General features: G+C 33.6%; 1 protein-coding gene across 5 annotated transcripts in view; it reads left to right on the top strand.

The window, feature by feature from the left end:
* PDCD10 (programmed cell death 10) overlaps positions 1-12023 on the top strand; it is a 42958-nt gene extending 30935 nt beyond the window's left edge. For all 5 annotated transcript variants that reach the window (XM_032836098.1, XM_032836103.1, XM_032836101.1 and 2 more), the window contains exons 4-8: positions 1731-1848; positions 2504-2630; positions 8094-8172; positions 8454-8536; positions 11382-12023. In XM_032836098.1, the coding sequence (XP_032691989.1) occupies positions 1731-1848; positions 2504-2630; positions 8094-8172; positions 8454-8536; positions 11382-11463 (489 nt within the window). In that variant the 3' untranslated portion in view covers positions 11464-12023. The remainder of the gene's footprint in view (positions 1-1730; positions 1849-2503; positions 2631-8093; positions 8173-8453; positions 8537-11381) is intronic.
* The last annotated feature ends 2293 nt before the right edge of the window (positions 12024-14316 follow it).

Here is a 14316-nt window from a genome sequence, read left to right as displayed (position 1 = left end):
TTAAGTTATTTGAACCTAACTACTTAATACACAGCCAGCCACTGTTTTCTTTGCATGAAAAACACTTGTGTGAGAGACCTCCGTGTAAGAGTTCTGTAATGCTCCAATTTTGGCAGTTTGGGGCTCCACACCAACTTGGTGTTGAAAACTTTATCTCAGGCTTAGCATTTAATGATGTTAGCAGTTTATTATAACTTAATCAGAGAGATTATTTTTCTCCTGGTATATTTTGTAAGCACATGGAAGGTACTCCCCTACCTCATAAGATGATGCATTATATAGCTAATTTAATGCTACTTAGAGAAAGATGATAGACCATTTTATCAAATACTGGCTTATCTAAATACTGTATATAGTTTTGTGGCCGGTCACCAAATTAATAATGCTGACACCATCTTAACCCATATTTGTACAACTTTTCCTTTAAGGTAACTCTTGTTTTTAAAAAATAGATTGTATCTTAAGTATATTCATGGAAGGAGAAATCAAAACAGGTTATAAAGGACATGGAATTCAGTAGGATACACTTTATTGTTATTAATCATCTATCAAAATGATTTCCTTGAATAGCATATGACAGCAGTTAAAATGATCCCAGGATTGAGATAAATGTGAATATTTTCTTTTCCCATTCCATTCCAGAACCTTTCAGTTTTTGATACCTGAACCCTAATAAGAAACAAGATGTTATAATGGAAAGAGCAGTAGGAGCAGAAGAAAACTGGATCTGCCATGATACCAGAATGGAATTGAAAAGGCAGACGTTAAATGTGCTTGACACATATGGAAACAGATTGCTGTCTGATTAGGATCATAAATTATGTTTCTATTTGCTATTTAATATTGGGTAAAAAAAGATAGGAAATCATCAGCATAATTAAAATTTTCAGGCATCCTAAAAGAAACAACATTTTTTAAAATAATAAAATGGGACAGAATTACTGGGGAAAACCCAAATCTGAAAATTAACTTTGGTAAACTCAGAACTTTCTGTGTTCAGTCTTGAGATGGCTAGAAGATTTTAGTGCCCTAGTGAGATGAGAGTAAATAACATAGAACTAATGCAAACTCATCTATGAAATAAGCTCAGGAGGTAGCAAAAAGATTAAATGATGTTCTGTAAATTATTCTTGCTATAAAAGGAGATATTCTTGCTCCAGAAATACAATAGGAAATGAAAGTTGTTATGTGGGAAAGTGAAGGATGATATAACTTAAATAAAACCTGCAAAAGAAATCCTGTGTTTCTGTTTTCATTTTTGTTTTTCCTGACATTCTGTTCATTTAAGTGCAAAGAATCTGCAAAGTATTGGTAAGATGAGTTATTGCTTGATCCTCTAGTTGAAATATTAGCTAATGAAAAAAAGCTGAAAATCCTTAGTGTATTTAAACTACTGAACAGAGTAAATTGATAGATTACCAAAATATGTATAATCTTTATTTCTATTTTTGTTACTAGTTTGATTGCAAGTGAGAGTAGAGGAGAAATAGGAAATATTAAGTACTTTATGTTCAAATGGCAAATGGGACCATGGCTGTAATAAGTCACCGATGTGTAAGTTCTTGACAAAACATAAGTGAATGCTGTCGCTGCACCTACTTTACCAAGATTTCTGCTGTCATAAGTTGATTACTCTAAGAAGTTCCCAGCAGGTTCTAAACAATTATGTTTTGGCTTTAAAATGCTGATTGAGCTTCTGTATTTTAAAACTAGCTTTCTCTTCTTTATAGGCTGAAAAAGAAAATCCAGGACTCACACAAGACATCATTATGAAAATTTTAGAGAAAAAAAGTGTAGAAGTTAACTTCACAGAGTCCCTTCTTCGAATGGCAGCTGATGATGTAGAAGGTAGTCAGTCTCCTACAGTTTTCTTACGGCTGTTGAAAAGCACTTCCTCCAAGTATTTATTGGACAAATGGGTCTTCTGCCCTTCCCCTCTCCTCCCCTTTCTTACTGTTACTGTTATTATTGTGATGATAATGGAGGAAAGAGCTGTATAAGTTATTTTTGTTTTCAAGTGAGATTTCAAGAATGTGCAGAAGATATTAGTAGGTTGGGTTTTGATATCATGAGCCCATTACATATTCAGTATAGAGGTTTTTATTAAACTCTTCCCCCTTGATACATATATACAATACATATTGTCATTATATTTGTTATGAATGTTATTACTTCAAGGTTTCCTTGTGAAATACAGCTTCAGAGGCCTGATAAATTTGATTTAGCCTATCTTTTATTTATTTGTTTAAGATTTCATGGAATTTTCATTTATTCCAAATTGGAAATGTTTAGTCTTTCATCTTCTGATACTTTTACTTGGGGAGAGCCATAATACTTTTTCTGAGCTAAGTTGAACTTTAATGAATTCTGCCTTGCAGCCTTGTCTTTCCTTTCCTTTCCCTTCCTCTCCTCCCTCCACCTCTTTAACCAGCATTGGGAATTTGTAGACTTGAATTTGGCAGGGAGTTGCATGATGGTTTTTATTATGTATTTATCTTATCAGAGTATATGATTGAACGACCAGAGCCAGAATTCCAGGACCTAAATGAAAAGGCACGAGCACTTAAACAGATTCTCAGTAAGATCCCAGATGAGATCAATGACAGAGTGAGGTTTCTGCAGACAATCAAGTAAGCAACTTTTGGCTTTGGTTCTTCTTTTCTTGAAAGTACTTCAAAGGAACCGCTCATGCTAGGTGTTTTATTTTGGTATGACATTAATATTAAATTAAAATATTAATTTGAAATCAGACTTGAAATTTTTACGTGCTATATGTTGATACTAACTTCTAAGCTGTGGTATTTGGCTTTAGAGTATGATAACATTTCTTAGAATGTTAATATAAAAACAGTGAATGAAATGTATAAAAATTGGAATATAGTTTGAACTAAAAACTAATGCAAAAAAATTTATAGTATTGGTAACAGGATACCAGTATTGTTTTTGTTTCAGAAATGACATAAGTCATTAGAATAAGTAATGTACTCTTAGGCTTGAATAGCATTTTTAAGTATTAGCCAAATTGTAAATCTCCAAATCCTAAACCTTTGAGATACAGGTTAAATAAGACCGAAAATACGCGTGGGACTAGGAGGCTGACTGGTGAGGAGCCGCAAGAAGGGTCATCCTTAAGCGGTGGTTCTCAAATCAGGGGCAGTCTCCTCAGGTTAAAGAGGGTAGGAGACTGAGGGGGGAAATCCATACGTAATTTTTGGATGAGTAAAGAGTCTCAATTTTCTTCAGCCTCACTGGGTATAATATGAAGAAAATTGTGAATAATTGAGTGGCACTAGCAGTGCAGCCTTTTGCACAAGTAGAAATTGAAAGATTTAGCACAGGTTTTGTTGTTGTTGTTTTTGAAAGAGGCTGCATCATCATACTTCATATCTTTAAAGAATGGAAAGAAGTTCACTTATAGTAAATATTAACATCCATCTCCTAGAAACAGTATTTTTCGTAATTCACATTGCAAAATGCTATTTTAGCTAGTTTGGGCACCTGTTTTGAGTGGTATAGGGGGCAGACAATCTCACTTTAGGAAGCAATAGTTTGTGATGGGTATGCAACCCAGCTATTAAGGAGCAACCCTCCTCTTTTAGGTCTTCTGATTGAGAACCTGAAAGTACGAAAAAGACTTTTTTCATTGCCTAGCTAAAATTCATGTCACAGAGAACAAATCCTGAGGTAAATATTTTACCCTTATAGGAAAGCCTCAACTTCCTTTAACTATTTTTAATATTGGAAAAAGGAAGATAGTCAACTGTTTATGGATTTTTATTTTTAGTCTGATATAAAGTAAACATGTTTAGCTCATAAAAGGATAAATTGCCAGTTATCTGAAGCATAGTTGTTTAAACAACTTATTTTTAGAATTTTCAAATAATAAGATTTTGTTTTGATGATCATATATTTGTTTATGATCTATGCTAGATTTCTGTGAAGATCTGACATTTAAAAAATAATATTTTCAGCAAATTTTGTCTCAGGACATGAAGGAAAGGTTTATTGAATCAATGTCATCTTAATAGCAGTCACTTACTAGAATTATGTTCTCATTGCTTTTTTAAACATTTTACATATATTAATGGATTATATAACACTGCTATAACTGGTGAAGAAATTAAGTAACTTTTCCAAGGTCACAGAGCTGGTAAGTTGGTAGATCTGGGTTCAAACCCAGGCAGACTCACTCCGTGGTCTTCTCTGCTGCTTCCCACTCTGAGATGAATAATGCTGGTCTGACTTAGCGATTAAAGAAAGTTTCAGCTATCTGGAAGATGTGTGATAAAGGATATCTTAATATAGAATGCCAGTAGGTAAGAGAGAGAAGAGTGCTATGGTTGAAGCTAGGCTAGATATGGTAGGCCCAAAGCCCTCATCCTGCTCCTTTAACCATCCTACCCCTCTGGGGGAGTCCCCAAGGCATCTCTGTTAAACCCATTGTGGCTTTAGAGAGATAACATTTGAAAAACACTGTATAAACAGCCACATTTTAATCATAAGGAAGTTGAGGTCAGGAGGCCAAGAGTCTTGTCCATAGTCATTGACAGAGGCCAAATTAGGGGCTTGTCTCTCATTTATGGGGCAGTAGGAATATTTCAGTTCTGTTTTCTGGAGTGCACGCTGCACAACTGAGTTGAGAGTATTGGCAGTTAAAGTTTATTTCTTAATCATTTTAGGAGGTATAATTGGCCCTGGAAAGTTTGTTGATAATATATATTTATGAGACCATGTGTAAATTAACATAGATAGGTAAGGTGTAATTATTTGTATCACTAATATATACGGATATATTTTGCTACATCTTGTCCCCATGGTTAATTGTTTAACAAATTAGTAGATAAAATTGCACCAAAATAAAAAATGACTTATCCTTCAGGCACAATGTACTGTGTAGTTACTGTTTTTTCTTTAAAATATTTTACCTTTTCAGGGTGCCTGTGTGGCTCAGTGGGGTTAAAGCCTCTGCCTTCAGCTCAGGTTATGATCCCAGGTTCCTGGGATCGAGCCCCGCATCGGGCTCTCTGCTCAGTAGGGGCTCTCCCCATCTCTCTGCCTGCCTCTCTGCCTACTTGTGATCTCTGTCAAAAAAAAAAAAAAAAAAACTTAAAATATTTTATTTTTTCATATATAAGGTAGTTATTGTCTTCATTTACTTTATAGCAGTATTTTTCAAGAAACATGTATCAAATACTTATTATCCCAAGTACTGTATGTGATTTCATAGATTATATTGAGGAGAAAAAAGATTCCTGTCAGGTAACAAATATCTAGGTATTTTTGTGTATGTTAGCAGACCTAGGTTTGAATTTCCATTCCCACATTTAGCTGTGTGATCTTGGGTAAGTTGCTTAGCTTCTGTTATTCTAGTTTCTGCTTATAAAGATGAAAGTAACAGTTTTAAGAACTGAGAAAGGACATACATAAATTTAATTTATAGGGTTTTTTGGGTCTTATACATTCTAATGGATGACTAGTAGAGACTTGTGAATTAATAAACCGGAAAGCCATGCATTTATCACTGTTTACAGTATGTATTTGCATATTTATGCTCTAAAATTCACCAGAGTTTGGTTTTCCTGATGGCTTCAGAGAAGCTCTTATAGAGATGTCCAGTCTAAACCTAACTAAACACACAGCATAGGACTTTTCTTCCTTTAGAATGTTCACATAAATACATGTTATATAAATTTGGGTTACATGATTAGAAAGTCTACTATTGCAATTTTTGGATAAAATGGATGTTTACATTTCCTCTGATGCCTGTCATCTTCTCTTTTGAATGTATGTTTCCCCAAAGTTGCAGCATAAAAGCTGGAAATTGCTAAAATTTGGTCCTGCTATACCCCTACTGTCTGTCCCTTGTCACAGAATCACTTAACTCCATACTGTTTATAATTACCCTATAGTTATTTTACCTTCAGGTTTTCTCCAATTCTTGATCTGTTTAATTGTCTGCAGTATTTTTTAGAGCTGATTATTTTCTCTTGTAGGAAACAAACCCTTACTTACTAATATAATTTAGCTTCCCTGCTACAGAACCTAGCACCTTAAGTGAAAATACTGTTCTGTGTACATACAGATGATGTAGTATCTGATATAAATTGCCACAGAGTGTTTTTAGAGAAGGCCAGGCCTTGGGATAAACAGCCTGGGTCATTCTGTAGAGTTCTTTGTAAAGCTCTATGGCCAATAATAGATCAAACCTTAGTTCTAGGCTCTAGGATCACAAACACGGGTTTCCAAATTTGGTTCATCAGCAAAATCACCTGGGGGCTTATTTTTTAAGTTTTGTTTTTTGTTTTTGTTTTGTTTTTAAGGTGCAGACAGATTCCCAATACTCATAGTAAGTCTGGGTACCATTTAGAAAACCCTTGCTTTTTTTTTTTTTTTTTTTTCCTTTATAGGTGAGTGAGAATTCCTACTCTTTTGACCTATGGATTCTAGCCATTATTGTATATGGATACATGTTCATCTTGTCTATTAGCCCTGAAGCATATTTTTATAATCCTTTTTTAAAGCAGAATAGTATTCTACAAAGTAGTTGTATATAAACACCTCACTGAACACTGTAGTTTGCTCCATTATATTCTGCTTTAAATGGGTTCATTTTGGATTTGAAGTACCTTCCAAATACTTAATTGTTGAAATTGTTACTTTTCTCATGTCATGGTCTTACGACATCATTTTATTAAGCAATGGTGAATTTATGCAAATCATAGCAATACAGGAGCCAACTTACTTGAAACCATAAATGAAAGGAAGAATTATGTAAGTTAAAACTGCTATTCCTAAACTAGAGACAAAAAGAGAAAAAAAATGAGTGGACAAATACCACTTCTATGTAATATTCATTGTCTTATTTAAATCTTTTAATGTTCAGCCTGATATCAGTGTTTGACCTACAGGAGGTAATAAGTAATTATTTATTAAAATATTTAATACAAATGTGATTACTATTTCAGAATAGGCTAAAAATTTCTTAATACCCAAATCCTGTATACTTGTAATACGTAGACATCCCACATGCATATTTACTAGAAATATACTGTGAAACACACACATACACACAGAAATTTGGATACAGAGCTTTTTGGGTTTTTTCTTTAGTAAAGCTGAAATGTTTCAGATATGAAATAACTGAAATCTGACCTTTGTGATTAAAAAGTAATGAAAGATGATGTTTGGGATGGTCTAGTTTTATGTCTTAATAATTCATATCTTCACTCTTGAATTGCATTTACGCAGCAGAAGTTTAAGTTCAGTTTGACCAATAAAAGTTGCTGTGCAGTTAGAAGATGAAAATTGAAAAGAGCATAGATAAAAAGACAAGAGGAGTTTAGAAAAAAAAAAATGGATAGGGAGAACAGTCAACTCATGAGAATTACTGGTTTCTTCTCTTATCTGCTTAAAAGGGGAGGAAGGTGTTGATACATATGTAGTCCAAGGATGATTGCTGAAATGGTTAAGGTAGAAAAATATTCTGATATTTCCTTTCTCAGGAATTTAAATATATTTTCCAAAGGAAGTAACAACAGCAGAGTTTTTGGAAGAGGGGTATAAGCAGTTGTTAGAAGGTGGATGTATCTTGGAAGAGCGATGTCTGAAAAGGAAATATTTCTTTTTAAACGTCAAAACTATGTAACTGGAAGTGGTGATAAATACAGAAGTGAGTTACATGTAATAGTAAAATTTTATATAATTGTTAATGAGATAGCAAATATAGAGAATATAGTAGCTTGAAGTCAGCTACATCAGAGAAAGGAAAAATATCTGGAAAAGGTGAGAAGCAGAGGTAATTCTTATAAATTTGAGTAAGTAATGCTGAATGAAATGTTACTGGTTTGGGAAGGTTGAAATTAGTTGCAGAACTTTTGGTCAGCAGTGCAAGAGAAGTCAGGATCCCAAAAGGGTACAGGCTAAAACTCCATCCAGCCAACTAGTCAGATGTTTGGGCTTGATGCTGTGTTAGTTTGGTAATTAACAGTGTGATTAGTAATCCTGGGGGTGGGGAATATATATATATATAAAATACATACCCCTCTTCCAAATACAACTGATTTTAAGAAGATTCTTTTTTCCTTATCCAACAGGGATATAGCTAGTGCAATAAAAGAACTTCTTGACACGGTGAATAATGTCTTCAAGAAGTATCAATACCAGAACCGCAGGGTAAGTTTTTTAGAAGCCTTGTATAAGCTGCCAGCTAGATGTTGATTTACACTTAGTAGTTGTATTGAATTCAATACTAAGATGGTTTGATTATTGAAAATAGTTTTGTATCATTAACCACTGCTTTTGTCTTTGAATTAAAATGTGTTTAAGTAAATACTTCTAAAAATTGTAATTTGTAATACAAAGCCCATCCTATATTCTGTGTAACCTCTTGTCTTTGATTTTGGCTTTTATTATTTTCTTATTTAGTGTTTGTTTTCTTACTCTGATGTCTGTAGGCACTTGAACACCAAAAGAAAGAATTTGTAAAGTACTCCAAAAGTTTCAGTGATACTCTGAAAACCTATTTTAAAGATGGCAAGTAAGTAGTGTCATTTATCATCCTTTTTTATTTTAAATTAAATTATGTGGTTTTATATAATACTAAAACCATATAAATTAAGCCCTTTTACTATATTGTTCATACTCAAGTTAACTAATAACTAAGACGGTTGGTTGATAATCTAGCCATAACTTGTCTAGAGCAGAAGTTGGCAGACTTGTTCTGAAATAGACCTCATGGCAAATATTTTGATTTGGTGGGCTTGTAAGAACTACCGACTTCCCCTCTGCTCTTGTGGTGCAGAAGCAGTCATAGTTTGGAAACAAGTGACATTATGGCTGTGTTCTAATAAAACTTTATTTATAGACACTGAAATTTGAATTTTGTTTGATTTTCACCTGTTACAAAACACTTTTTTTTTTTTTTTTTGTCATTTAAAAATGTAAAAGTATTCTTATCTGTAGGCTGTACAGAAACATGGGAAGTAAGATTTGGCTTACTGGCCTACAGACCTGAAACTGTGGTTCTCAAACTTTAGGTGCATCAGAATTACCTGGAGGGCTTATTACAGAATAAAATACACATTTTACACATGTACATATAATTGCTTTTGGAGCCCCTCTTTCCTTCTCAAATCTAGGGTGGACCCAAGAATTTGCATTTCTTTCTCTCTCTCTCTTTTTTTTTTTTTTTCTTCAGTTTAAGAGAGAGGGAGGGAGAGCACATAAACTGGGGGAGGGGCAGAGGGAAAGAATCTCATGCAGACTGCCTGTGGAGCCAGACTTGGGGCTAGATCTCATGACCCTGAGATCATGATCTGAGCCAAAATCAGGAGTCCAGTACACAACCGACTGAACCACCCAGGTGCCCAAGGAATTTGCATTTCTAAGAAGTTTCCAGATAGTACTAATACTGCCAGGTGTGTTGAGAACTAAAGTTAAAGAAAGCAATGGTTGTCAGTCCCATTTGCACATTAGAATCACTTTGATTCAGTTTTTTAAAATTCCAGTGCCTTGGTCCCAACTTCAGAGGTCTGATTCAGGTGGTTTGGAGTGGGACTAGGGTTTAAGTCTTTTATAGAAAGTGTTCAGGTGATTTAAAAGTACTACAGAGGTTGTGACCCGTTTTTCAGAAGGATAGAGACTTTCACTGTTCTATAAGATAAGTAGTATATATAAAGGTAAATTGGATGTTTTTAGGTTTACATACAGTTATCTATAGAACACTCCAGAAAACCAAAAAAATTGTGTTTTTACATATACATTTTACACATGTACATAAATATATAAGCTGGTAGAGAGGCCATGTCTTCTATAGCATTTTGCCTTATAGAGAGTTTTTTTATAAGGTAGAATACTAGAAATCTGTGGACAAGACCATTTTCTGACAGTGCTTAAAATCATAAAAACAACCTAAATAATGATTATTTCATGTATCATTGGCAGGGACATCGAACATTTTATCCTACCATTGAAGTTTAAGGATTCTTACATCCATGTCAAACATTACAATATTGTGATAATAATATTTAAAAATAATAAAAATACATTAGAAGATTCTGTTAATTTTTTTTAACAGTTCAAATAGGCTGAAATCTTTACATTTTTATTATGAATTAAAGGCATTGAACTACATTTTATTAGTGGTTTTGTTACTCTTCTGATATCTAGGGGAAATGCTCCTTGATGGCTTAGTTTAATAAGCTTGCAGGTGTGTTTTGAAAATAAACTTACATCTGTTTTTTTCTTGGTCTCCACTGCTAAACCAGAATAACCAAAACACATCAAAAGAATAATTTACATGATGGGATCATTATTTCTGATTCTAATTAAGAATTATCATGAAATAAGCACATTGAAAGGTAGAAATTCCTTTAGAGCCTAATTTTCATTAATCTGAAGTTATGTATTCTACATAAGGATTATTCCGGCTCCTGGTTACTACTTTTTCTCCATTCACTAGCTTCTTGATAATTATTTGTATATGAATAATGTGCCATTATTTTGGATTTAGTTTTGTACCTGTTTTCTTGAAACTGATAACTGTTAATAGAGTCTATTCTTTGAGCCCTCTTCCAATAAGGGGATGAATTTGCATAGGTACAGCTAATTCTCTCTGGTCCCTCTTTTCTGAGAAGTGTCTAGGATGAATAAAGAAGTTTTAGCTATGATACTGAGAAACTGATTAGACCACACAGTGGGACTAGGGCATCAGTTCTTTATTCCAGTCACATGAAGATGGGCTGATAGGAAAAATGTGTGTAGCACAAAGTAATTTTTAAGAACATATTTTTATATATTGTTAGCTCTTAAATATTGAAATTACACGATTATTTTGTTTTAAAAGTAGATTTATTCTGAAAGTAGTTTAGAATTCTCATAGTTTTTTGTTTTTGAAAGAAGTTAAGAGATTGGAGTAAATCAAATGTAAAGTAACTTTTACAAAAAAGTAGTTAAGTTTTTCTTAAGTATTTGTTGTCCACTAATGTAGAGATTTTGAGGCTGAGTATAATACTGGAGCAGATACTATTTTGGTAACTTACATTGAAGTCTGCTAGAGACTACATTTAAATCCTCTCTTTGGCCAGTTACTTGTTCAACCTCATGAAATCTGGTTGTTGAGGCGCCACCTATTATTAGCAGCCCATCAACACCTTATTGCCAGCCAGAACCACTAGGGGGCAGTAATTCCTAGATAGTTTCAAATGATGCAGGACCATTCAGTTCCAAGCTGGTATAAAACATGATCCTCAGTACTAACTTGCCTTTTCCCCTCCCTCTAAATTGATTTCATTGTTACTGTTAGTGGATGGCATCAAGTATAAATGTTTTTAAAGGATGAATTTTTTGGATAAAATTAATGCTTTTTTTTTTTTTTTAAACAGGGCAATAAATGTGTTCATCAGTGCCAATCGACTAATTCATCAAACCAACTTGATACTTCAGACCTTCAAAACTGTGGCCTGAAAGTTGTATATGTTAAGAGATGTACTTCTCAGTGGCAGTATTGGACTGCCTTTATCTGTAAATTTTAAAGTTTGACTGTATAAATTATCAGTCCCTCCTGAAGGGATCTAATCCAGGATGTTGAATGGGATTATTGCCATCTTACACCATATTTTTGTAAAATGTAGCTTAATCATAATCTCACACTGAAGATTTTGCATCACTTTTGCTATTATCATTCTTTTAAGAATTATAAGCCAAAAGAATTTACGCCTTAATGTGTCATTATATAACATTCCTTAAAAGAATTGTAAATATTGGTGTTTGTTTGACATTTTAACTTGAAAGCGATATGCTGCAAGATAATGTATTTAACAATATTTGGTGGCAAATATTCAATAAATAGTTTACATCTGTTAAACATTTCTTTACTTGAAAAAATACATATATATATATATAAATATATATATATGAATATATATATATGATCAGAAGACCAAGATGACTTGGTGTAATGTCTAAAGAACTTCTAACGGGAGCTTACTAGCAGTTTATCAGATAATAAAGCAACAAGAATTCTATTTTTTGGTCCTTAATCACTCTGGGCAAAGGTAATGAATGGAAATATTTTTGTTAGTTAATATATATGAGGTACTGAATATTTTTGCAGCCTGTTTTAAGAGACTTATGAGAAAGAAATGGCTGTTTATAGTGTCTTCACACTATAATGTCACTTCTTGAACTCTATGACAGTCTAAAATTAAATTTTTCTGGTGTGCTGGGCCCCAATAAGCTTTGTACCCTTTTTCCAAAAGTAGCCACAACTAATAGTAATTTGAAGCTATACCAATGCTAGTTGGTTTGAAATTGTCATGGGTGTTATAAATGTTATACACACTCTTTAAGTATATAGAGCTTTGTTTCACCAGAGAGAAGTTTTAAGGAAATTATGTATCAAGTGACCATGTTAAGTGATTTCATTTTTCAATTATGATAAAATAAAGGGAAAATCAGGATTTGTTTATCTTCTATAAAGATTTTAAGTGTTAAAACTAAATTTCTGTTTGGCAATATAAATTTCTTTCCTATAATGCAATTTAGTTTTTTTTAAATTTTTTTCTTTATTTTTAAAAATAGATTTTTAAAGAATTACTATCATTGGCAGTATAAAAGGAAATCATCCTATTAGATATGAACAGAAAATATATGAAAGGAAGCAAAAAATAACCCAATAGACAATAGGATGAAATCTCATCCAATCTCCTCCAATCTCATGTATGGACATTTTATTGAATTGATTTTTTTTCCAAAAATACATAGCTGGTAAAACAAATGCAATTGGTGATTTTAATACAGTTTATTTTTATATAAATTATTCATTCTTGGCATTAGATGGTTGTTTGCAAAATAGACTTGTGACTATATGAAGAAAAAGTACTGTTTTATCTTTTTTGAGCAGCAAACTTTTCTAATACATACTAATATTATCTTCCCTCCAATTGTCTTGACCTCTTTAACAGAACTCATCAGTTAACCAGCCATTCCCCAAGTCATCTGTTTTTATAAGCCGTCTATCTTTCCATTTCACTGTCCAATATCTCTGGCTTCCATTTTCATGAAGTTTACCAGAAAGTTTACTCAGAAGGGAGGTCCTCAGGAAAATGCTGTTTTTTAACATAAGCCTAATGGGGCCACGTTTGGATCAATGAGGAAAAGGCGAATATGGCCCTAGTCATCTCCAGAGAACAGAAGGAAAAGGAAGAGGAGGAGACATTTGTTGAGCACCCTTCTCTGTGTCAAGTGCTATTCTAGATACATTTATTCAATTTAATTCTCTTAACAGTCCCATGATTAAACGATCTGCCTTGCAAGTGAGGAAACTGGCTAAGGGAACTTAGGTTACAAAGCTGGTAACTTCCCGCACCAGGATTTGAATTACATGCTTGCCTTCATGCTCTTTCCATTGATCTGTACTTCATCCATTGCTGAAAACATGTTGTTTAGAATTCTAATTCCTTAACACCACACTCACAAAGCTCCCCTTGTCCACGGGGAAATGAGAAAAATATGACAGTGTGATGTTTTTTCTTAAATATAAATATATGCATTTTAAAGGACCATTCTTTTTTTGGGTATGACTACTATGTTTTGGATATTTAAAATGCCCCTCTTCACACTTTTTAAAACCAAATGATATAATAGTCGATGGTAGTTGTTGTTTTTTTTAATGATTGTAGTTTAATAACGTTGTTAGCAAAACATGAGGTTCACAATCTGGTATCAGTTCCTAATTTTTTTTTTTTAAACTTTCTATATGGAAATGTTTTAAAATTTACTGAAAATTGGCAAGAATAATACAAAGAACATCAATATATCTTTTACCCAGATTCCCCTATTGCTTAAACCTTACCATTTTTGTTTTTATCTTTTGGTTGTTCATTTGCCCTTAAGTCCCCTCCACTGGGGATCATTTCCATGCCCCCTTTGTCTTTTATGGCATTGATACAACATGTTTTTGGAGAATGCAGTCTTTTGCCCCCCCCCCCCCCCATAGAATGTTCCTCATTTGGGGTTTCTGCATTAGATTCAGCTTATTCATTCTCAGAACACTCCCAGCAGTGTCATCAGAGCATCACATCTGGAGGCACAGAGTGTCCGTCTGCTCCTCATTGGGGATAGTAATTTTGGTCACCTGGTCAAGGTGTTTTTTTTTCAGTTTCTCCACTGTATAGTCACTGTTTTTTACCTTGTGGGTTTTTTTTTTTTTTTTTAAGATTTTTTACTTATTTGACAGAGAGAGATCACAAGTAGGCACAGAGAGAGAGAGAGAGAGAGGAGGAAGCAGGCTCCCTGCCGAGCAGAGAGCCCGATGCG

The sequence above is a fragment of the Lontra canadensis genome, unplaced genomic scaffold (assembly GCF_010015895.1).
Source record: "Lontra canadensis isolate GAN:19392208 unplaced genomic scaffold, GSC_riverotter_1.0 scaffold90, whole genome shotgun sequence".
Classification (NCBI taxonomy): Eukaryota; Metazoa; Chordata; class Mammalia; order Carnivora; family Mustelidae; genus Lontra; species Lontra canadensis.
The sequence above is the reverse complement of the archived record's forward strand: the minus strand, read 5'-3'. Positions and strand labels throughout refer to the sequence as shown.